Source organism: Suillus subaureus, assembly GCF_016647635.1.
Source record: "Suillus subaureus strain MN1 chromosome Unknown BJ212scaffold_1, whole genome shotgun sequence".
NCBI lineage: Eukaryota > Fungi > Basidiomycota > Agaricomycetes > Boletales > Suillaceae > Suillus > Suillus subaureus.
In genome coordinates, this window is record NW_024538557.1 from 694,909 (window position 1) to 718,868 (window position 23,960).

At 46.3% G+C, this 23,960-nt stretch overlaps 6 protein-coding genes across 6 annotated transcripts; 2 read left to right on the top strand and 4 right to left on the bottom strand.

Moving 5' to 3' along the window:
* The first annotated feature begins 259 nt into the window (after positions 1-259).
* BJ212DRAFT_1309549 (uncharacterized protein) lies at positions 260-1,125 on the top strand. The gene is made up of 4 exons (XM_041333941.1): positions 260-293; positions 346-498; positions 568-665; positions 726-1,125. Exons 1-4 carry the CDS (start codon positions 283-285, stop codon positions 1,016-1,018), a joined length of 555 nt encoding a protein of 184 aa, XP_041199814.1. The 5' UTR covers positions 260-282; the 3' UTR covers positions 1,019-1,125.
* A 244-nt stretch (positions 1,126-1,369) lies between these two features.
* BJ212DRAFT_1443168 (SRR1-domain-containing protein) lies at positions 1,370-2,099 on the top strand (the record flags this gene model as incomplete). The annotated part of the gene is made up of 4 exons (XM_041337784.1): positions 1,370-1,532; positions 1,581-1,720; positions 1,775-1,888; positions 1,926-2,099. The coding sequence occupies 4 exons, from the start codon at positions 1,370-1,372 to the stop codon at positions 2,097-2,099; spliced, it is 591 nt and encodes a 196-aa protein (XP_041199815.1).
* A 476-nt stretch (positions 2,100-2,575) lies between these two features.
* BJ212DRAFT_1443169 (uncharacterized protein) lies at positions 2,576-3,435 on the bottom strand (the record flags this gene model as incomplete). Its single annotated transcript, XM_041337785.1, has 2 exons — positions 2,576-3,060; positions 3,114-3,435. The coding sequence occupies 2 exons, from the start codon at positions 3,433-3,435 to the stop codon at positions 2,576-2,578; spliced, it is 807 nt and encodes a 268-aa protein (XP_041199816.1).
* Positions 3,436-4,026: 591 nt separating this feature from the next.
* Positions 4,027-6,951, bottom strand: BJ212DRAFT_1258008 (uncharacterized protein; the record flags this gene model as incomplete). The annotated part of the gene is made up of 9 exons (XM_041329907.1): positions 4,027-4,251; positions 4,334-4,462; positions 4,531-4,648; positions 4,704-5,062; positions 5,124-5,522; positions 5,599-6,019; positions 6,084-6,306; positions 6,367-6,540; positions 6,591-6,951. The coding sequence occupies 9 exons, from the start codon at positions 6,949-6,951 to the stop codon at positions 4,027-4,029; spliced, it is 2,409 nt and encodes an 802-aa protein (XP_041199817.1).
* A 325-nt stretch (positions 6,952-7,276) lies between these two features.
* On the bottom strand, positions 7,277-9,299 carry BJ212DRAFT_1443173 (chaperonin Cpn60/TCP-1 family; the record flags this gene model as incomplete). Its single annotated transcript, XM_041337786.1, has 9 exons — positions 7,277-7,311; positions 7,360-7,684; positions 7,739-7,933; positions 7,975-8,230; positions 8,284-8,410; positions 8,462-8,643; positions 8,695-9,032; positions 9,083-9,168; positions 9,221-9,299. 9 exons carry the CDS (start codon positions 9,297-9,299, stop codon positions 7,277-7,279), a joined length of 1,623 nt encoding a protein of 540 aa, XP_041199818.1.
* Positions 9,300-10,610: 1,311 nt separating this feature from the next.
* On the bottom strand, positions 10,611-12,864 carry BJ212DRAFT_1257364 (uncharacterized protein; the record flags this gene model as incomplete). Its single annotated transcript, XM_041329848.1, has 4 exons — positions 10,611-11,151; positions 11,211-11,455; positions 11,513-12,316; positions 12,376-12,864. 4 exons carry the CDS (start codon positions 12,862-12,864, stop codon positions 10,611-10,613), a joined length of 2,079 nt encoding a protein of 692 aa, XP_041199819.1.
* Between the last annotated feature and the right edge of the window lie 11,096 nt (positions 12,865-23,960).

The following is a 23,960-nucleotide window of genomic DNA, read 5'->3' on the forward strand; positions in this document are numbered from 1 at the left end:
TCGTTGTCCACTAGTATACTGTCGATCAAGGAAGGGTTGCGAAATCCGAATCTACGCAAGAGAAGAGTTCACACTGTATTTGAAAACCACGATATGAAGGGAAGGAAACTACTTCCAGAACATAGAAGCAGAGCGATATTGAAACTGAGGAACAGGGCTGATGCGAGCGTAGGTTGTCGAGATCAGTGTATAGTTGTTACTAAGATTGCAATGATACGTATACGTACTGTTTGGTAGTGTGCGCGGTGAAGGAAGTTCCAAGCTTTATTCATTACCATCACGATGTTCAAAAAGTATATACTAGCATTCTATTCACACAGCAGCTCGCTCACGATTGCATCGCAGATTTACGCCTTCCACAGATATCGCAGGTCAAACGCCGCCCAAGTCCTCTGTACAACGATCGATAAGGGCTGCTGTGCTTCAGCAGTGGAAGATCGGACCAGAAACACTCGAAGAGATCTGGCCCAAGAAGGAGAGTTTGATCCATGTAAAATGGTACGTCCTTCCAGGTATCCAAATCTGACGAGTCTGACGTCTGATGTACTTGGTCTCCATGACAAGAAGCAGAGAACACATCTCAATATACTCCGTCCAAAGCGTACCCCTCTTTTTCCAGCATTTTGATGGGCCGTTCTACCCCACCCTTCGATTGCTTCACCGGTGTAAGTCAATATTCCTCGGGTCTGACAGTGTGACACATATGTGAAATGCACCGCCTATAGATCCGTCCATTCTACCCAAAGTTGGCGTCGACAGGGGCGCAATTCGCTTTCTGCTAGCAGGTGCTCCCATGATGTGTCCCGGATTGACTTCAGCTGGAGGTTACCTTCCGCCATCTGAGGAAGCATTACCAAAAGGTACCGCTGTTGCTGTACATGCCGAGGGAAAAGAGCACGCTGTTGGAATTGGGATCACCGAGCTCAGCACAGAAGACATGCGGAAATTGAACAAAGATGTGGCTGTCGAGATTGTCACGTATCTGGGAGATGATTTGTGGGCTCTGCAGAATCTGTAGTTTCAATGTACCTCTACAGCACTAGACTGTATTGTAACAGATCAATATGCAACCTTATCTACAAATTGATAAATCAAACCAACCATGCGGTATCTTTCTTTGCTGCTGGCACTTGCCAATATTGGTGATCAATGAAATAGTACTAGTGTTCTCCAGGCTTCTGTACAAGCCGATAGTCTTGCATCATTCCAGTGGCGCAACACTGATGGGATCAATGCTAGCGAACTCCGGCCCACTTCTGCCATTGTGCGAGCCGGTGGGGGAGCTTTTCTGAGACATCTAAACAGAAGCCGCATCGCGCATTCGCTCGTTCCGAATCTTTCACACCACCTGTCACGGTCTTGTTCGGCAATGGAAGATACCTCATTCGCGTATTCGCAGGCTACGACTCGTGCTCGTACTCGAAAGAAGAATAGGAGAGGTAATGACAGACACGAACCGCCCCTGCTGAAAGATCTCGTAGATCGTTGCAAAACGGATATTGAATCTAATGGCTGGATAACGACTTGTCTAGGTCGGGGGCGGGCTTTCATTGTCTGAGCATCTTGTTAATTGGTATCAGGTCTCGTCCAAGACGCCCTGAGGAAGACTAATATGTCATGTCCTGACGTGCTGTGTCTCGGTCTGGGGAGTCCCTCATCGTCGCGTGAGGCCCGAGCGCAACTGGCTTTCCTCATCAGTTCATGCACAGTCTTGGGAATAGTAAGTTACATTTTGTCACGGCGCTACTCCTTCTGACGCCGGTTCTTTGTATAGGCTCCATCAGACGTGTCCGTATACGATCCAGTGTTTACGGATGCAGATAAGGTACTATTCCAGAGCTTTGGGATGCGATGCTTGCCAGACACAGCAAGTCTTTTGTTCTGTTATGTATGACACTGTCCGACGGGTGTCTATTTTATTCCAGGATGGAAAGCACGGGGTAGAACGTCCAACAATCCTGTATATGCCGCATTGTGACCTAAAGCTGTACGAAAACATTATTGGTGCTAATTGGTCAGAAGAGCAACTGGCGCGTATCATCTTTGTTGCAAACCGGTTCAGCGATTACACAGACAAGTACGTGTGCACTATCATTTGATAGGCTGAGTTTTATGGACCCTCCCTGCAGCTACCCCCAGTCGAAGCTAGAAGTCGAATCTCCATATTTGATGCGTCTAGGTGGGATTGATCGTCGTAACAACGAATGCAGGCTGATCTCACGATGTACAGTACCGCACCTTGAGTGCCATCCTCTTCCCACGTTAGAATGCTTCTCTTCGGCATTCAATAACATTTCGGTTCAACATGTGAGGCACCCCATTCCGCTGTCATTGGTGCCATTATCCCGCTCTTCGCAATAAGGTAACTAGGACGTTTAGTGCCAACCCTGTCAATTAAATCCCGTTCCTCCCACAGCGGTAGCGTAATATCGTGAGAGGACGGGATTCTGGGCTCTGACACGGAAGCGAGAACCATATTCCCAAAATGAGACGTAACATACATGAACAAATTGACGCATATGTACACTACTTACTATAGAGCAGAAGAGCAGAATCTAGGTTAAGAAAGGCTAAACTAACATTCATGATAGACAGCATTATACGAAGTGGAGTGATCTTCATCGGGAAATGGAAGGGGGTCGAGCGCATAACGATCAAAATAAGAATCCGGGTGTCGGATGTACACATGAGGCTGTGACCGTCGCCTCCTCCGTTGCCCTGGAAGAGGGAGGGACGTCGGGTCCACGAAGTCAAGTTCTGACGAGCGCCCTAGGGAAGGTGTAGAAAGGGCGTCGGACTCGTCGTCGGAGGTGTCCTCTATAGCTTCTGGGACCGATAGATCGTCTAACTCATCGGCATCATAGTACGGCAAAGCGTCATACGCTGGAAATGGTGAAACAGGAGACTCAATGATGGGACCAAGGTCATATGGATGAACAAGTGGTGGATGGAATGGCGGATATGGCACAGGATATGGCACAACATATGCTTGATGGCTGAGTAGGTCGTCCGACGAAGACATTGGTGACGTTAAGGGGCTAAGTGGGGGATCTTCATCATCTCGGCTGCTAGGACGGATATGCGAACGTCGGTATCCGATGCGTCCCCTCCACCTTCGACTAGGGATTCTAAAAGTGAGTCGAGCCACTCAGCTTCGGATGTACTGGCTCCGACCCCCACAAGTTTGGAAGCATCAGGGAACATGAACGAATCCAACTCGTCTTCATCATCATCGTCTTCGTTATCCCTATCATCGCTTGAAATATAAATATGTTTCGAATAGGAAGAACTGGTCGCCACACTGGGCTCATAGGAGGCACGAGGTGGCCGAAATATGGAATTTTTGAGAAGTACCCAGCGGTGGAGGCTGCCTCCCATAGCTGAATGTAACTTGGAACGGGCCATGGTGGAAAGGTCTACGGGTTCTGCTGACATGTGGGAGGTGGTGAATTCCAAGACGTATGATGGAGTGGCGTCTAACGCGTCCAAAACAGAACGTTAGCATATGATTCCTTGCTGGCATACTTATATATTATAACATACCCGAATCGAAGATTGTTCTACCAGGGTTGAAACTGGTTTGACCGGTGTATACGATAGACGATGAAGGGTTCGAACAAAATCGTGCCGTTGTTGGATTTACGGGCAAGTTTGTTAACCATACTTCAGTAGAATGATGGGCCTACGCTCTTTAAAGGGACGCGGCAATGATGAATCGGAGAGGGGGCTCTGTTTAAAGACGAAGAGCTTGTTATGCAGACATGGTGATGGACGGGGAGGGAAAAGTGGGGACGGCAGGGGGCGAAGACGGTCTTATATAGGAATTTTCAAATAGAGAAATCGTGACAATGACTCAAAATGATACACTTCGGAAAGAAGCATTTACCCGGCTCACCGCCGATAAAACAAACATACCCAAACAACCTCCTTTGCGATAACGCCACCACGCAAATGATAAAAAAAAAGTTATATGCACCGACTCGCTATCTACACGACTTGAACACCGTTCCGACAGATACGGCCCCCTCAACCTTCATCCATCTGGTCATCCCTGCCTTCTTCGTCCTTAACGGTATCGATAAGTTTCTTCAGTTTGTTGACGCTCTTTGGGGATGTATCGCGTGCTATGGCGAGCCAGTGCGCCGATTTTACCTCATCACCCGTCAACCGATATACTTTCGCAATCTGGAACACCACATTTGACTCCTCGGGAGATGAGTCACGAAGCTGAAGTAGATCTTCCAGCGCTTCCTGTGAGCGTGGGAGAAAAGTTATGTAAAAAAAATGGAGGTCAACGTCCCGATCATAGCCTGGTAACTAGGTGTTCACTTACAGCGTATCTTTTCATGGAGATAAGGATTTTTGCTCGACGATAACGAACGAGCGCGTTGTCTGGTGCTACGCGAACTGCCTGATCAAATAATGAGTGCGCAGCCACCTTGTCTCCCCGACGTTCGACAGCCTGAGAAGCCGATAGCCACAGCAAGGGTGGATTAGAGTCAGGAAAGTCATATCAAACAAGCGACACACCATGCCCACACAACCTAGTAAAACTGCATTATTTGGATGAATTTCAACCGCCTTGCGATAGTGATACTCAGCAAGGCGTATTTTACTCATCCGCAAATAGCAGGTGCCGAGACCATACCTGCGGCGAAGTCAATCAGTATGAGAAGCCACTTAATGTGTTACATGAACCTAACCAAGCATTGTAGTGTCGCGGATCTGCGCGGAGGGCAGTTTGGAAGAATCCGATAGCTTTATCCAGATCTTCATCAATAGACTCATGTCCGCTAAGGGTGTACGCGTAAGCACAGGTCGGATCCATTTCAGCAGCTCGTCGAAAACACGTAAGTGCCTGAGACCGCTCTTTCTGTAAGGAAAAAAGATTGCCAACTGCAATCCACGCCTGCGGAGAGCGTGGGTTTATGTTCATAAGTTCTTGCGCAAGATATGAAAGCTGCACGTTCTGCTGAAGGTGCCATAGAAGAGTTGAGTAAACCTCCATATCGCCCAACCGATAAGGCTCCAGAGCTCGAGCTGCCCTGAACGCTCGTTCTGCCTATAATAAAAATAACGTAAATGGAAAGGAGTATATGGTGATGCCAATGATAATTACGTACTGGCGCATACTCGAGTCGTTCATAGTGGGCTCGGCCCACCATCGCCAATACCCACGATGATTGCTGGTGTGCAAGTGGTATCTGGTCGAGTTCCATAAGACAGGAGTAACAATCATATTTGGATAGAGCTCGAGTAGCACGTGCAAATCGCCGGAGCAGATCATAGATGTATTGGTCTGCCATCTCTGAATCGTACGCCTCTTGAGCAGCAAGTTCATGCGCTGCGGTCCAATTGCTTGGCGCAGGAGATGTCTCAGAGGGAGGTGACTGAGCATTCGAAGTTGGCGAGGTCGAGGACGCGACCTCTCCGTGCAGATTGGCATCATCCTCGCCATCCGAGTCTATTGATCGTGATCGCGAGGTAGTTAACTGTCGGCGACGATCTCGTGGAGGTGGATGCTTCAAGAAACAAGTCAGTGATTGATATTAGACTAAAACACGACCAGGTAAACAGGCTCGAAATCCAACCACTAACCTTGAGAGGCTTGCTAGTAGTGCCACTCAAGAGCCGCGTGCTTCGCCGCGGCGCAACAGCAGCACTCCCTCTCTCATTCTTAGTAATTCCTCCACCAGCAACTGGCCTGGATGACATGACGGGCTGAGAACGACGACCCGGTGATGAGAAGATATTAGCAAATTTTAGGGCCGGGCGTGCGCGTGCCTTTTTCGAGGTTTCGTCCACAGTCAGCTTGGATGGCTTGGATGCGACAGTCTCAGTGCTCTTTTGTCGAATCGTTGATCGAAGTCTCTTCTGCACGGGACCAGTCTCATCTGCTGAAGATAGTGGTCGAGCGGCGGGCTGAGACGGGCCAGGCCCTACAATCTCGAATTTAGAATTACGGGGTGGAGGGTGAAGAAATGAGTTCTCCGTATGAAAAAACGGTTCGTTAGTAGCGCTAAAAATGATGCAGAAGACCATGTCAGACATATTGCATCATGAGAGGGTCGTAACCGCTTTACATGGAGTCGTGTGGATCTAGTGGAGGATCCATTCGGAAAGCTTGAGGGACGTTCTTGCGCCCACGAAATAGAGTGGTATTGGCAGTGATATCAGGCGTAAAAAATCCAACTCCAGTAGTAATCGGGCCAGAGAGGGCCTTGACTGGTGGGGGCTCTTCTGGCGGACCCTGTTTCACTGGAACGGGGCGCATTGGAAAGATCTCGTCTACATCAGGAGACGTACCTAAGAATGGAAGTCAACTAGGTTAGTTGCAGGATGGGATAATAAGTTCAAGATGGTCACCAAGAGAGCACAAGCCCTCAAATGCTTCCCACAACATGGGGTTGAGTGCGAGAGCTTGTCGGAAACTACGAGTAGCCTGCTCAGGAAGATTGCCTTTCATTGCCATCGTTCCAGATCGACATCGTGTTGCAGCTTCCTCCGGAAACGCGCGCGAGGTTCGGGGGCCCATAGAAGCTGCAGAGAAGGTCAGTAAGTGTACGGCGATATGGAATGGAATTGCGTACCCGTTGGGGTATAGGTGGGATCCTGTAAACTAGCGTCAAAAGCTTCATGTGCTAACCTATGCCGACCGAGAGCAGCACAACACTTTCCCTTGATCTCCAAGCATCCGCTACATCTCGACTGATGAACACCAGTGACTAATTGTAGCCCTGAATGTGGCTGACCGGATCGAAGAAGTACTGTGGCATAAAGATGACGCGCATCGTGGTTGTTCTCGTCCATGACAAGGTAAAGTTCCGCATAGAAAGCTGCAGATCTGACGAGGTCGAAATCAAGACAAGTCCATATGAGGGTCTGGAAACGCTGTCTGATCTGTGGGAGAAATGCAGGCCTGGTAACAGCTTTCGAATCTTCCAGTGGCATTAGCACAGGCCTAAAGCATGAGAATATAAGTCAGGCAGAAATATGATTAAATCCAGTCCCCCGTAGAATAGCGTTTCTGTCCAAGAAGGCAGTATTTGGAATTTAAGATGACTTTGCAAATGCAGCGCAGTGAGGAGAAGGTTAAGCAGTGCAACGCGAGTCCCCACAAACAAACCGCGCGTGGAACAATCACGTGACAATCGCGTAGATGTTTATTACGTGCATTTCCGGTCATTCTCAAGGACAATTGCATACTTTTCAATGTAAGTAAGCATTATAGGCGTATGAATTACACGTAAGACTGTCAACGCAAGGCTGTCTTTGTTTAATGGCCATGTGAGTCTGCTTCCGGCTTTGGCTCTGTTAGGATCAGTGAGACAGACTTCCGGGTGGGTGGCAATCACTTACCCGGTACGCACTGAATAGCGTCATCAATCCGCAAAAGCGAAATGGCAGCCTCGTACGCCGACTTCAAACTCCGGACTTTACTCATCGTCGGCTCCAGCACACCAGCCACAACATTGTCACGGACATCTCCGTTCATAAGGTCTAGGCCGTAGCGAAGTAGCACCTTTTTCGGATCACCCGCAGGCGCGTTCTGCGCGGCGTGATGGTAAGCACGCAGTTTGGCGACAAGATCGGTGGAATCCTTCGCAGCGTTGACGGCAAGCTGTTTTGGGATTGAAAGCAGAGCTGCAGCGAATTCGGCGATCGCCAGCTGTTCCCGCGATCCCTGATGTGTAATCATAAACTCACCGAGGGGAATGCCGACAAGTATGAAACTCACCAAGGTTGTCGCAAAGTTTTCCAAGTAAATGCTGAGGGCAGATTCAACCGCACCACCTCCAGGAACAACAGCTCCGCTTTCTAAAGTACGCTTGATGATGGAAAGGGTATCATGCAACGCTCTCTCCATCTCATCTAGCATGTAGTCATTCGCTCCACGCAGAACAATGGATGCAGAGTTGACCACCTTGGTGCCCTGATGAGGATCAATTCGTCATCGGAGATGCGCTCCTGGACAACTTCGTCCGCTGAACCGAGGTAGCTGGCCTCATATGTCTCCTCACCTTCCAAGTTCGCGAGACTTGAGATGAGCGTACCACCTGTTGCCTTTGCGATGCGTCGGAGGTCCTCCTTTCTGCACCTTCTAACTGCCATCGCGCCAGCTTCAACAAACTCTTTCAGACATAAGTCGTCAATGCCCTTTGTGGTCAGAACAACGTTGGCTCCTGATGCCAAAATTTTGCGAATTCGTTCCAGCGTGATTTCTGCTTCACTACAAAAGCACATTCAAACAAGGACCAAATGAACAATTACTTTGAAACTAACCGTTTCCTGATCTCCTCTAGTTGATTTGGATCTTCGACCAGGATCTGCACACCCAGCTGCATGCGGGCTTTCTGAAGATTGATGTCTAAACACGCAATTTTTGCATTGGTTACGCGTTTTTTCATTGCTAGATATCCTACTTCAGTGATTAATTCGCGCAAGAAAAAAGTATGTGGACCTTGACTAGCAACCGTGCAGTTCAGTGCATAACCTTGGACGTACAGGGATTCTCTGGCACTTTTGCCGTGAGCCTTGAGCACGTTGACAGCCTTGACCGGATACTTGATGTCACCGCGCAAGTTAATAGTCTTGACAGCAAGCATGGCGTCCACAGCCATAGGGGCAAATAGATCATCATCACTTCAAATGGATTTGAGGGAATGTACTGCGAAAAGTTTCCAAACAACATACTTTCCGATTATCTTGCTAGACATGCTAGTCTTGGCAGCATTTACAAGTGCATCACGACCGAGAGAATCAACTTTGATGCTGAGTTGATCCTGCATGAACTTGACAGCCTCCCTGCAAGCAAGTCGGTAGCCTGTGATGATCGTGGTCGGATGTATTTTCGCTTTTACGAGCTCGTTCGCGCGTCGAAGAAGCTCAGATGCAATGATGACCACAGAGGTTGTACCATCTCCAACCTCCTTATCCTGCTTTTGCGCGAGATCGACGAAAATCTTTCCAGCTGGGTGCTCCACAGACAGAAGAGACAGGATAGTTGCGCCATCATTCGAGATGGTCACTTCCTAATGAAAGTAAGAAAGAAAAGCTTGGACCTAAAGCAAAAGATGCGCACTCCAATGTTGTCAACGAGCATTTTATCGAGCCCGAGTGGACCCAGAGAACTTTTGACAATATTTGCGATGGCCAGGGCCGCGGTCACTGATCCGACGCACCATTTGAGCTGAAGACTAATGACTACCAAACCACATACCATTCTGATCCCGTATATCTTGGCCTGACACGCGGTCACCACCGAGAAACGCGCCAGCTCGAGGATCGCGTTGGAACATCTTGTGTCTAGATGATCTTCCAACTCAAGGACAGTTGCTGACATTTGTGCCGCTGCAGTCTGCTTACGCAAGATTGCCTCCTATGGTTCACGTCGTTCGAACTGTGCATAACTCCAAGCTTCCAGTGGAAGTGACTTGAGTACTTGCGGCAAAAAACTCTGTGATTTGTACAAGCGCATCTTAAATATCACAGCGGGTGTTAACTTAAATGTCACTTTACCGTTTGAAAGGTATAGCAGGCAAGCCCCCGTACAGCTTCAACGTTCATCAGTATCTCCGAGTCAGATGTACTTCTAGCGACATGAATAATTATGATTTTGCTGGGGAATAGCTGCCCTGACCTTGGTGCGTGTTGGATAGAGAACCTCAATCACACTTTGCTAGCGATCAGCCAAGCACGTTGACTCGTGATAGACCAGGCATAATAACTTCTACAATAGCTTCCTCCACTGGTGCGAAGCTATGCAATAACATGTCCATAACGAAAAATATTGCCAACGAATATGAATGAAAGATTTTGAACAAAAAGTGAATAGAAAATCGTGGTTATCTGCACGCTCTCACAAGCCAACTGTCCATCGATAACCATGTTCAGCAGAAACAGAATCGAAGCTCATGTTGTACTCAGCAGGCCGGGAGGTAAGGGTGAATAAATGTTTAACATTTGATGATTGAAAGATGCCAAGGGATGAATCCTAGCGGATAAATACTGAGGCGAAAGGAAACGGACAAGACCACAAAGGACATAAATAGCTATCGATAGTCTTAGATGCGAGGCAAATAAAGAATCAAAGTGAGAGGAAAGAGATGTTGAACATATATAAGAGATGCAGCGAAAATTGTCTATGGCACATGAAACAGTTGTAGGAGAGTTGAGCAGCCACGACCAGAAGATAGGACATGACTAATGCAATATTCAAACAAATGGAGTGTCCAATGGATCAGATGGTTGGTGAAGGGGCTTTGTATGACTGGTGAAAAGATGCTTGGCGGGACGTATCGCGGAAGGCTTCACCGTGAGTTCGAAAATATACCTTACAGGCCTGAGCAGCATAGAGCATAACGAGCGTGGAGATCAGCGTGCGGTAACATGACATGACAAATGGTTGTTTCTGAGGTTGTCGGAGAGAATATTTGGACGAAACGGGGAAGCGTAATGGGGTTCCAGCCGTTCGACAGGTATGGGGGTAGAGAAAGACTAGGGAGATATCAGGCTGATCACGAAATCGCTGGACATGCAAAATGCAAACGCGCTAAACGGCACTTTGGATGTGCAGGAAATGGAGCAATGGCGGAGAGGTCGGGTTAAAATTAATGCGCAGCCATGCGAGTCGCATCAAAAGTTTCAGAGCGGGTCATACCGACACGACCCAGTCTTTTCGCCTTTGATAACAGCATGGTACCTTTATTGGGAGGGGGGCAGGGGCTGTCGCCGATGTCGGTCTCCTCGTCGTCTGTCTGGGTGATATTACCGATCTCAGTCACAGTTGAGAGACCATTACGGCGTGTACGAGCGGCGTTTGCGGCAGCAAATAGCTGGGGAGCACCAGCAGGCGCTGTGTTCCTCTTGGATGACTGTTGAGTCATGCCAGTAACCTTCGAAGCCAGGTCACCGTAAGCGTATGACTTGGTGCGTCCAAATCTGCCCTTGCGGAACTGATCCAAGTCCTCTTTGCGGGAAAGTGCAAAGTTGGGGTCGTCCATCGTGACGTAGCCCCGAGGACGACAGCGAGAAGCACACTGTTTGTAATATTCGCAGTACCCGCCTTCCAAGATGTAAATCTCCGGATAATGAATCTTTGGATATATGTGGTTATTCATCGCGCGGTCTTTGGCACGGAGATGTTTAGCACTGAAGGGCATCGCAAAATTAGTGTCAGGAGGGAAAACGGCGAGGCATTTTCGGCTTACAATGTTGGAGCTCTCTTTGCACTGAATTCACAGTGGAAAACCAGGATAGTCTTTTTCTGGGAGTCGCCACTAACAGATGGTTTAGGCTTCTGCACGCCAAGCAAGAATTCTTCCACGCCAGTGGTGGTGTTGATGTTGACGGCGCCGGGAATATGTCCACCATTGTACTCATAGTCAAAGCGGCAGTCGATAACGTGGAAACTTGCGATGCGGGAATTATAGGCACCGTCAAGAAGGTCATCCAGCTAAATGGAAACAAGGCGTTAAGTGTTGTCACCAACATTGCAGATAAAAACAATCACAGTTTTCGGTACGACCCTCATCAAGCCATCCTCGCGCACGCGGTGACATGGTAAGACTTTGCCCAGTGTCTCATTATCACCAAATCCTGGCAATCCTGCAGCCATGAATTTCGCAGAGGGACTCTCAAACATATCGCGCTGAACCATAGCGATCGCGCCAGTCAGAGGTCTGAAATCCTCCGTTCCGTCGCGTCTGCGGATGGCCTTGACCTGCTGTCGCTTGGCGTATGCCTGGGCGGGAGAGGACATGTCAGGATCGTCGAAAGAAGAACCCTCATCAGAGAAGTGTTCGAGGACAGTGGATGGCACCATAGAAAAGGCACGTCGCGAAGGAGGCAATTCGAGTGATGACTGCTTCTCTGACGAAGCGTTTGAATCAAGCGTGGGGTATGCGGATTGTGGCGAAGGAACACCGGGTTGTACCAAGGCTGAGAAGACAATACGCCGGGCTCGTTTGCTTGCGTTAGGAGGGACTCCCAGGCCCTGAAGTGCAGGTTTGGCGAAGGTAGCCATGCGATCTAGCTTGTGCTGCGAAGGGGACGAAGGAGCAGGCGATGACGAAGCTTCATGATCAACCCGCGAAATGGTCTCCGGAGATAAAGAACGACGCTTTTTTGGCTGCAGCCCTCCAGGGGTGTCTAAGTAAGATTGGGACATAGCCCCATAAAACAGATTGTTAAACTCAGTCACAGCGGGTGCTGCAGAAAGAGGCGGAGAGGGCAACAGGTCCTGCGCAGAAACCTCGGGAACAGGATCCACGTCCATGGCGTCATCAGCCGCTAAAGAAATAGACACATCCGGCGGCTGCCCGTGCAGTCATGTAAGCAACAAGCCTGCTGGTCTAAACTAAAAGGATCACTCACCGGAGCAAACATGTTTCCACCCATTGTCTGAGAGGTTCTTAAAGGCTTAGAGGCGACTATCCACTCCATAGGAAGCGCACTGCGCTGGGTTCGTTTGAAGTTTGCTTGAGAGCCAGTTTTTGTGCTGACGGAGTCATTGGAGAAATTGCTGTTGCTCATGTCCTGACCGAAAATGCGAGCGGCACTGGTGGATGCACGGGGGCGCGTGGTAGGCCTGTTCGTCTTCTCATTCTCCTTCTGAAGGGGGCGGTACGCAGGCGAGATATCCATTGGGACATCGTGATCTTGCGCGAGCGTCATTGTGTCACGTGGAGGAGAGTTGAGAGACATGGTAGAAGCAAACGACAGCTCAAGGTCAGAAGACAAGAAATCATCAATATCATCACGTTTAGGATTGAGCATCTGGCTGCGCTTGCGAGAAGGAGCAGGTGGCGCGTGTAGGTATTGCATCGAAGCCGAAGCCGAAGAAAGGGTAGAGAAGAAGGTCATGTCGCGAGAAACCGTAGTGGAAGATTGGAATTGAGCTTTTTTTGGAAGCTTGTTCGAATGATAATCTGTGAGTCGTTTCAAGAATGAATCAGACATGGTTCGTGAGAGGTTAATGTGAAACAAGTCAAATAATCGAGCCAATAAACAGCGTTTGAGTGCCAGATGGTAGTTGGAGAGGTTGAGCACAAGATGGTAGTTGGAGAGGTTGAGCACAAGATGTTACAAGAGAAAGGAGTGTCCAAGAAGAGAGGAAATAGTCAATGGACAACATCCACGGTCCACAGACATTTGATTATGAGAAGAAACACATACCGAACGAAGATGTGGCCCAAAGAAACGGATTGTGGCCGGTGGATTTACCGAAAGTAGTGGCTGTCAACGATAAAATCAGCGATCTTATATGGCTTAGGGTACGAAAAGAGCTGAACAAAGAAAAGCATCAATAGAAAATGAGCAACATCCACTTGGCCATATAAGCTGAACCACTGGGAGTTTCGCGTAAATGAATTTCCTCATGGTTTGCTTATGCCGGCGCGTTGGTCATCCAAAGATGAAGCATAGCTCACCTTGAACGTAATGATAGTGTTAACGGAGGAGGCCGCGCCTGGGTAGTGCGTACAGAATAAGAGTGAGCTATCGTTGCTAAATGACTTAACCAACTTGGCTTCAGCCAGAGTATTGCTCACAGTGCAACGAACTTGAACAGAATAGAAAACGTAAGCGAATTTTGATGCGGACTGTAGGTCCAACAAATTTGGATCCTGTCCTAAAACGGTCAGCGACGCGCTCAATTAAGCGGTATAACTAGGCAAGAAGCAAGAATATCGCGTGCTGAGGGTATGAGGTGTCCTGCCTCCGCAACTGATTCGGTCCTACGCACTATTTCGCCCCAGTGGTATGTGCTGATGAGAAGACTGGCCAAAAGAACAATTGTTTGCCCCTTCTTTGGCGTATGTTGATATTCGTCACGTGCATTTTGTCTTTTGTTTCTTGATCAGGCAGGTATGTACGAAATTATAATTTATACATAATAATGCATACAAGTCAGAGACGGTCTTGGATTCTGTAAACATACTTGGTCCCAGCTGCACATAAACACATCAGTGATGAACGCTAGCGTCCGACTGCAGTAGAAATAATTTCAGAGAGGACGCACCGTCACGGTATGAACACATTTTGACTATGTGATGATTCAGTAGAATGATTCAGTTCAGGATACATTCATTCTACGATATCGACGATAGCCTTGGAGACAATCTTTGGCGAAAGTCAGCAAACTTGACAGACCCTCAGAATCCCAGGTTATGCGTACTTCGCAATCATCGCTGTTAAGATGCAGCCCATCGATCAAACATCTTTTGCATCCCTCCTCGCCTCGATTGGCGCCATCAAATATTTGCGTCCAGATGTCCGACGGGCACATTCTCTCTTGCACCTACTTTCTTGACAGCCTCCGTGTATGGCATCGTAGTCTCAAACACATTGACTTAGGCTTACCCCGTTGCTTCTTATTCATTGGTGACGGGGTAATCAAGATTATACGGGAAGTAGTAAGCTGATGTCGGCAATTTTACCATCTGACCAAGTTTGCTTTGTATCTGTCTCTCGGGACGTGTCATGAATTGGAAGCTGGTGCCATACCAAATTGTGACTAGCTTGGCCTTTGGGACCTGATGCTGCTCAGGCTGCTTGGCAAAGATCTGTTAAAAATCCACCGAGCACCTGTCTTCGTCCCCAACAAAGGCATGTCTTTGACCTGCTCGCATACAGGAATTGCCTAATCCGTTTGATAATCTGCAAGGCCGCGGTTGGTAACATCAGTTTTATCTCTAGATGTCGTGGCCGCAGATTCTAGTTCCCGAAATGTATGTTGTCTACATACCCGCAAGTAACAGCGCAAAGCCTCCTTGTTCCCATCCACGTTGAGTGATGGAGTCACTGATGAGCATAATAACATCTTGTACATTGGCAGCCATACATTTCCTTGTTTTATGACCGATTGATCAGGATAGGATTTGACGGAAGTTTGAACTCAGTAAGCATTCGCCCAGTACCCAGCTTGTGCTGTTCGACGGGTTGCTATTATTTGAAATGAGAACTTTGGAATGGGTATGTGGGTATGTATGTAGGAGCAGGAGCAGGAGCGGGAATAGTTGCTGATCTCTCTCAACAGCAACCTATGAATTCGAAGTGGCATCCAGCAAACTAATCATGTGGTCGGGATTGTGTGGCCGATATGAAAGTCAGCCGCGTCCTTGTCAAGTTACACCTACAGTTCCAAATCCTCCCTCTCATCTCGTTTCATGCATGAACACGATCTAATATGCCACAAATCTAAGAAAAAGACATTCAATATTCAGGACTAAAGTTGCGCTTTTCGTTTCATCAGAGATGGTCTTGGATTCTGTACGTTTACTTGGTCCCAGCTGCACATAAATGCATTAGTGTTCTGCAGCAAAAATAGGTTCAAAGAGAACGCACGGTACAAACACAGTTTGCATCCTCGCATGTGCTTCCCAAGTAGGATCTAATTCAGGATACACGCGCTCCACAATGTCCATGATGGCTTGGAAGACGATCTTTAATCTTGAAAGTTAGCAAGCCTGACGAGTTAGAATTCAAGTTCGCGCATACGTTGTAACCATCACTGGTTAGATGTAGCCCGTCGTTCAGGTATTTTTCGCATGCCTCTTCACTTCGACCAGCAGCATCGAATATCTTTGTCCAGATATCTGCGACGGGAACACACTCTTTCTCACCTACTTCCTTGACAGCCCCCGCGTACGACCTCGTCGTCTCGAATACACGTGGACTGTCAAGCCTGTCCCATTGCTTCGTATTTACTGGCGGCGGTGTGATCAAGATTATACGAGTCTCGGGGGAGTAGTATGCTGAAGTCGGCGATTTCACCATTTGGATGATATGGCTTAAATTCGATTTGTATCTGTCTATCGGGACGTGCTGTGGGCTGGGAGCAGGTGCGGCGTCGTTGGCGCCGTACCAAATTGTGAGTAACTTGACCTGCGGAACGTGATGTTGCTCATGCTGTTTGGCAAATATCTACGAATACGCTCAGCACAATTCATAAGTGGCAACATTGAATTTCACCTGCTCGCAAATTGGAATTGCCCAGTCCGTTTGATAACCCCCGAGGCCACGGTTGATAACATCGAGCTTCCGATTGTAGGCTTCTATACGTCGCAGCCTCAGATTATAATTCGTACAAAATGCTTGTGATATACGTACCTGCAAGTAACTGCGCGAAGCCTCCTTTTTCCCATCCTTGTTGAGTGAGGGAGTCACCGACGAGCATGACGACATCTTGTACATTGGCGGCCATACTACTATCTAGACTTATCCTCGCCTTTCGACCGACCGATCAGTGTTCGATAGATGTCCGTAGACATTTACCCATGTTACTCACCCGATTGCTCTAGTCGATGGTTGATTTGAAATGAAGGGGTATCAGGTTGTAGAAACAGAGCACGATGATCTTATAAACACATCTTTGACTTGTACTACGGCATTCCGCGTTGGGAGTCATGTGGTCGGGGTTATGGTTATGTTGTTGTCGGAAAATTCTAATTTTGGTTGGAGGCCTCAATTTACCGGCGGCATTGCGGTCCGGTTGCGAGAGTCCTATGGGATTTTTCGTTACACTTCGACTTCCCGAGAAGCCACACGGATTTTCAATGTCTGATTAGTGTTTGGTTTGAGTATCATAAATGATAAAGCTCAAACCAAACACTCATCAGACATTGAAAATCTGTGTGGCTTCCCTGGAAGTCATTGAAGCATAACCAGAAATCTACTGTAGGAATTTCCCCACAACTCTCAAAAATTGATTGCTCCTCATAATATTAGAGCCTTCCCATAAGCTGTAGTGCCATCTAAAGTGGCAAAACCTGCTACCTGATCTGTCTTGTTCTCTGGATTTTTCTAGTAGGACTTATGTTGGTCCTCTTACCATACATTTGGTTTTCAATATGTTATACTCACAAACTATCCTATTGTTACTGATAAGTTATACAAGTAATACCATTCTTCATATATTGTACAAGATTTCAATGACAGATTGTTGTGTCATTACCTGAGCTGACTGAGGCTGTTATAACCATATCACTCTTCACTCTTCCCTCACTCTCTTTCCCAATTGGACTCTGGCCATAGCATACAATGCTCATGATTTAGAAGCTAACAACACCAGGTAACTGACCTGAAAATGATAAAACCATGTGAAGCTTTATTTATTCTAAAATACATATAATATATATCACAATTGTAGTCCAAATGAGAAAGCTTTAAATACCTGGACTAAGTTGGATGGAAACTACCAAAGGTACAATCTTGATAGTCAGTTTGCAATTACCTATCAAGTTGGCAAATATACACAAAGCTTTAGAGGCCTAGAGGGCTTTGGACAAACTCACCAAAGACTCAAAGGTGCTGAATACTGTAGATGATTATGATAGTTTATCTTCAAAAACCAAATTTATTGACAAATGTGTACATGTGCTACATACTGTATAGACACGCACTTAGGTTCAGCCCTATTTAGGTGTGACCAAATGAGCATTAGGTTCGAAGGTTCGCAGGGGGGGTGTGATGTGTGACATGCTGTGATTAGGTTCATTTGGTAAGCAACCAACATTAGGCAGACAATATCCTTCGTATACATGTGCAGTGCTACGTGCTGATCCTCATGCTCAACCTGGAAGTGCTCGCTCTACAAACATTGTCTCTAATTTTATTTCTGCCTGGCAACACAATATCTTCTCTATATACAACAAGTTGGAGAGCTATGAGCAAGTGGTGGATGGCATGGAGCTTCAATCCACAGTGAATGGGTCTGAGGAAGTTGAGGCTGAGGGTCATGGTAAGTGCAGACATGTCGCAAACACTCAGTACAAGGACTTTTGGCTGCACTAGTTATTTTTTTAATGTTTTTACTGCATGTCACAATTTAGGTTCAATGGTCTCAAAATTGGTGTGACCATCACACAAATTAGGTTCAATTTGCCAGGTGTGTGACACTGTGACAAACCTAAGTGCGTATCTATACAGTACTAGTATATAGTGTGCATGAAAGAAGAGGGAAAGTAATACTTGGAGGGACTATGAAAGAGGAACCACCAAAGAGCCAGGGAGGAGGGGGCCACAAAGGAGCCAGGAAGGAGGGGACCATGAAGGAGGCCAGGGAGGGACCATGAAAGAAGGCTGGAGAGGCTTCTGAAAAAATTAGGGTTGATATAGTGCACTTTATATCATACATAGCTGTCATAGCCTCATAACAACTCCCCCCTTTATGGTCACTGTATAGCAATATAATGTTATCACCAATAGCTACAATGCACCATGTAACTCACAGTTACATAGCCACCATTGTCCTGTCAGGATCCACTGTAGCAATATAATGTTATCACCAACATCCACAATTCTCATTGATCACTAACTTGTGGCTGTAGAGGATTGTTATGCTGTCACTCAATGCTATCAGGCTCCTATATATTTGTTATTAGCTGCTATTATCATAATATACAAATTTCCCTTGATATTATGCATGCACTATATACCCTTCAGCTATGAGCTATAATTTCCATACATTATTATCTCACAGCCATATAATGCTATGATATCTTACCCTCACCACTATAGAAGTACTATCAAAGTTATCAAGGTCTTATACAAACTCATACATATTTGTTGTAAGCCACTGTGATATACACACATAGTATTTAATGCAAGTAGCACATGCAAATTATTTACCTATCCACTGACAAATCCCAGGTAGGGACCAGATCCATGAAAAAGCCCAATTGTCCACACAGCTCACAAGCAAATGCCTCTGAGACATATGGATGTGTCTGACAACTTTGCTGCTAAAATGGGTCTGAAGAAACACTTCCGATCCTTGTGGGTCTTGCCAGCTTCCACATTCCCAGAGGATAAGTTCTGGAGGTGTGATTGAAACCACTGCTCATCTGTGCCTGACCAAAACCCTTTCCATCGGCAAGATGCATTCCAGATGTTGTGGGTTGGCCAACAAGATCCAGCTTCTGAGACACCAATCAGCATGGCAATATCCGCTGCCATCACAGAATCATCCCATTGACCATTAATGACGTCTCCTATTTCCCATATCATGACATCTAAAGAGGGGCCTGTGAAAGTGTGATTCAGAAGGGAAACTGGGCCAAATTGGAGGGCAAGATGCCATAGATTTCCCCTAGGATTAAGAACCATTGTGCATAAGGACACTTCAGTAGTGCTTGTACCTGTGCTAGGTAAATATTCCAGTAATTCAAGTCTTGAGGTTCAACAACCCTGGATAGGTGTTATGAGTGTCCAAGTAACTTGGATAACTTCCAGTCTTGGAAGAGATTTAGATCACCTGGGAGTGGGTTGTGAGAACACAGTATGATGCTCTATGCTGGAGCAGGGTTGGTACAGAGGCTATGGGAAAGGCAGCAGAATTAATGCAGATGTTATGCACAACTCAAATAGCTGATTGAAACAGCATAACTAGTATACCTAACTGTGGTACTGGGGTGGCTGGAAATGTAATGCCTGAGAGGTATACAGGTGGTCTGATGATTAGATATGCATCTGTCCTATAGGTGCTGTGGATAAGGTGCAAGCCTTCATTAGAGGATAACAAGACTGATTGTGATTGTGGGTGCTGCATATTAGGAACAAGGGCTGGTGGACAGGGTGGGAGCCAGTGAGGACTGGTTTGAGGAGGTAAAAAAACAATCAGGGGCACTGATTGGAATTATAGAGCAGTGAGGCCAATGTCTTCATGTTTTAGGGAAAAGTCTGTCTTGGCTTGTCCATCATTTTGTGAAGCATTTGTGTTCTTTATGCCTAGGAACACTACTTGTGTACCCATAGCCATGCACATCTGTCCACAAGGAGTTTTAGCATGCGCCTGAGAGGGCACAGCATTTGTAACACCTAGTGTCACTACTGGCATGCCCACAATGGTAGTTGTTTCTTTGCAATGAGTCTAAGAGAGTACAGCCTCTGTTCCATCAACCCTCATTTAATGTTGCTCCTGATTCAAGTCATCATAGTCTTCAGCCTTTGAGAGTGTGTGAGTCAAAAGGCCCAATGTCAGTAGGGAACCATTGATAATGGACTGGCACTTGATTGATCAAAAGGTTCAGTAGATCATGATGTGCAATCTTGTTGAAATCCACAATGCAGCCTCAGAAGAAACAATGTACCAGTCTGGTATCAGTGATCTTACCCACTAATGGGACTAGCAGTGGGCATGTCTTCCAATCCAAATCCCTGACAAGATTGTAGATGATGAATCCATACTGGTCCAGAATGCCTTGATGGACTTCTGCAATTTCAGCTGCTAATACAGCCTCCATAGGGAAAGATGCATCGATCCACCACAGAGAGATACTGGGCAGTATAATGTATAGTGGCATGTAAGTGGAGGTCACAGCCTGTACCAGCATGTGTGCATTTTCTCTTGTTGTGAAGATGTTGGTGGCTATCTCAGGGTCTAGACACCATGTCAATGCAGTATTAGCATTGTTTCACCCCTGAGTCCCTAATGCAGCCACACAGTGTCCTTGCACCAAATTTGTTCATATTTCATTTTGAATATCATGTCTGTCTTTTGTCATATGCCATTCCAGACTCTCAACTCTAAATCCGCTTCTCTGGATCTCAAATGATCTGATCTATCTTTATCTCCCTTCCAGAATCCAAACCCTATATCAGCACCCAACTCCATTTAGACTGCCCCTGTCTCCGGACTCCGGTTAACCATGTTTCCCTTTTGATTATTGATCTGTTACATACATTTCATTTCTGATGTTCATTATTTGTGATCCATCCTACTTACTAATAGACTCTGCATATGCTTTGTACATAGCCTTTATGTTTGCTGACTGATTCCTATATGATACCTACAGTATATAAACCTCCTGTAACTCTCGGAAATACTCCAGTTCGAATATCATCTTAGTTCCTGCTCATTCCTGTGTCCTCTGGACTCGAGATAAGTCTCTTGTCATATTCCAAGTCTTAGGATTGCATCCTAGACTACATTTCCGACTCTACCTTAGGGTAGTCCATCCTCTGTTAGTTTCTAGTCCGGACCTCATCCGGATTAGTCTTATCCGCTTGCCCAGGTAATATCCGGATGTCCGTTGGATTTATCTCACGTTTCAGATCCGGATGTCCATTATCTACCCTAGTCAAACCCCGGAAACTCTGGACGACTGTTCTAGCCCCCGGAAATTAAGGGCACATACTCGGGAAAGGGGCACAGTGTATGAGCTGAGGCCAAGCCCTTGTGATCCGACCCCCTTGAGCACATGACCTTAACATCTTTGCTTGATATAATGTTTGTTGAAGGGTAGAATAGAAAGCATAGGCCAGTGCTTACATGTATAATATTTCCCCTCTCAAAGCTGCACATGGGCTCGACTGAAGCCTTCCCTCAAGTTGCCTGTATCATAGCAAGACCAATTCAGTCCCCATCCTATGTAAGAAGCTAATTTACCCACTGCTGGAGTAGTTTTCAGCATCATGTGAGTTTAAATATGAAATTCCAGAGTTTTTCAAATGGCAATTGTGATCCCTGACATCCACTTTAGTGGGAGAGGATTCTGTAAAAATAGATGTCATGCTTTTTGTGTGGAAATTACTTCACTTATTGTGAATCTGATTTCCTCATCATACTTCCCTTGGTTCATCAATGCTCGATTCAACTTTGTTTCCTATTACAGTCAAGCTAGGTCTACAATCGATTATTGATGATTATGATGGCACATTGTCAATCATCTTCTTCTCAAGGCTAAGGAGATTGGCAGTGATAAGCTCCAATGAAGATACTTGATAAAGGATGAAAGCTTGCTTAGGGCTTTTGAGAGGAAGATAGCTAGAATCAAGTTAAGGAATACAAGTGCTACCCAAGAGGTATATATACCATTGGAAGAAATAAGGGCAGGTCTGCCATATTAGTGGTAAGTGTAGAGGGTGAGACAAGTCATAGCAAGTTAGAATACCAAAGTAAGTAAGGGTACTGGTTGAGCAGTAAGGGCATAGGGCGAGATGAGTCACAACAAGTCAGAATATCAAAGTAAGTAACTGTACTGGTTAGGCAGTAAGGGCATAGGGTTGGTGAGTTATTGGACAAACCAAAGGAAAGGTACAACTGTCATGATGATTAGTGAAAGTGATACAAGTGAAACAGATAAGGAGAAAGAAGGATGAGCCAGAAAAGGTAATGGGTAATCAGCTGAGAATAGAAGGTCCAGTGAAGCACAAGAAGTAAGAGGAAAATGAATAGGGGCCAAGCTAGCAGATGTTCTTGTAACATTACCCTCATTTCTAGGACTTGAAGTCAACAAGTTCAGTCATCCATGTTATTGTAATAGCAGGGGTCAATGTCAACATCTTTCATCCAGTCAGCTGTATCCAAAGCATTAAGCTCCCACTGCTGCTCCTTGTAGGCTGCCACCTGATCATGTGCAGCTTCAAGCTTCTTGAGTTTGGTAAAGAAGTTAGGGTCAGAATAATCATGCTGTAAGAGAGTGCATCCCTTAAGTTGAGAACACTCAGTGGTGAGGTGGCAGGGTGTGAACTTCCTGCAGATCCAGCAGAAGTGATGGCTGCAGTGTTTCTGCTTATGGTTGAGAACATGGTATATGCAGCAGATGTAGTTAGACCATATCTCTTGTGTGGTTTGGGTAGCCTCCATCTGGGCAAATTTAATAGACACCTGAGTATCTGACTTGGCAGGATTAGAAGAGATGTGTTTATGGTGGATGCAAGAAAGAGGAAGACTAAATGACATAAGGGAGTTGGTTTGGAGGCAGAGGTGCCACTTTCCTTTTCCTTTCTGAGTTTTAGGCAAGGGCAGGGAAATGGGAAGTGGAGCTGGGGTGTTGATGAAGTTGGAGGTATGCAGTGATACCAGGGTGTTAATCAAAAAGTCTTCCATCTGTGAGGTGAGGATGTAGTCAGGGTCAGTAATATAAAGGTCATCACTGAGGGAATAAGAATGCATAAGGGTCAGCTTGCTCTGAGAGGCAATGAGGACCAATTCATTGTGAGATAGGGTTTCAGGTAGAGGAGTAGGAGTGGGACTGGTAATGGCTAGTTTTAATGCTAGCTGGTGGTCTTCTTCTACCTGATGTTGTACTTCAGTGTATAGCTGATAGTCTTCATCTACACGGTGCTGTTCTTTGACATGGATAGCTAACTCAGTGGGTGATTTCTCTACTCATTCTTTATCATCAGGTGGTAGGTTAGAGGGTATGAATGGGGTGGAGCTATGCTCAACAACCCTGAGGGACACATCAGGGGAAGTGTTCAAGGCATCCTCTTCCTGCATTCTATTAATGATACCAGAGAAGTTCTTGATTTCAAGCAGGAGCATAACTAAACACTTAATGAGTGCTTAGGGGTAACAGATCAAAATGGTGCTAAACTTAGTGCCAGGGAAGTTCTGTAGTTCTTGGGCTGTAACGTCAAGGTTATTGGCAGCATGTAATCACTAGTCAACATGATGTATTGGTCAAGGCATATGGTATATTGGAGGTCAAGAATGACTGCCTCCCAAAGCACATGAAGCTGGGTCTAAGTCATAGGGTGAGTGAATAAGGTGCTAGAGATGAAGTTGCTGGCTGAAGAGAGAGAGGACAATATAGAGGAGGCAGAGGAAGATACTAAAGAGGGTAACATGTTCAATGATGGTGGTAGTGATCATAAAACTGGGGAATCAGTTCATTGCTTTCATCCTCTTCTTATACTCCTTAAGGACCTCCACTGCTGATCTCAATTTCAATTTAGGCAACCACATTCATTCTGAGTCAGGATACCCTACCTAAGTCACTAGGTACCAGTGGCATGAGCTGGTTCCTTTGTGTTGGACAATCTGTTCTATTCTGTAGTGCTCCTTCTTATCGATAAGATCTGGGAGAGGTTCAGAATAGTTTGGTCCATGCACTTCCATCTCCTGATAGGAGAAAAGTTCTGAGGCATGAAACATGAGGTGAACCTTCCAAGCTGCCAGTAGCTTGAGCTTGAAGGTGATTGGTGATAGGACCTCAATGATTACAAAGGATCTG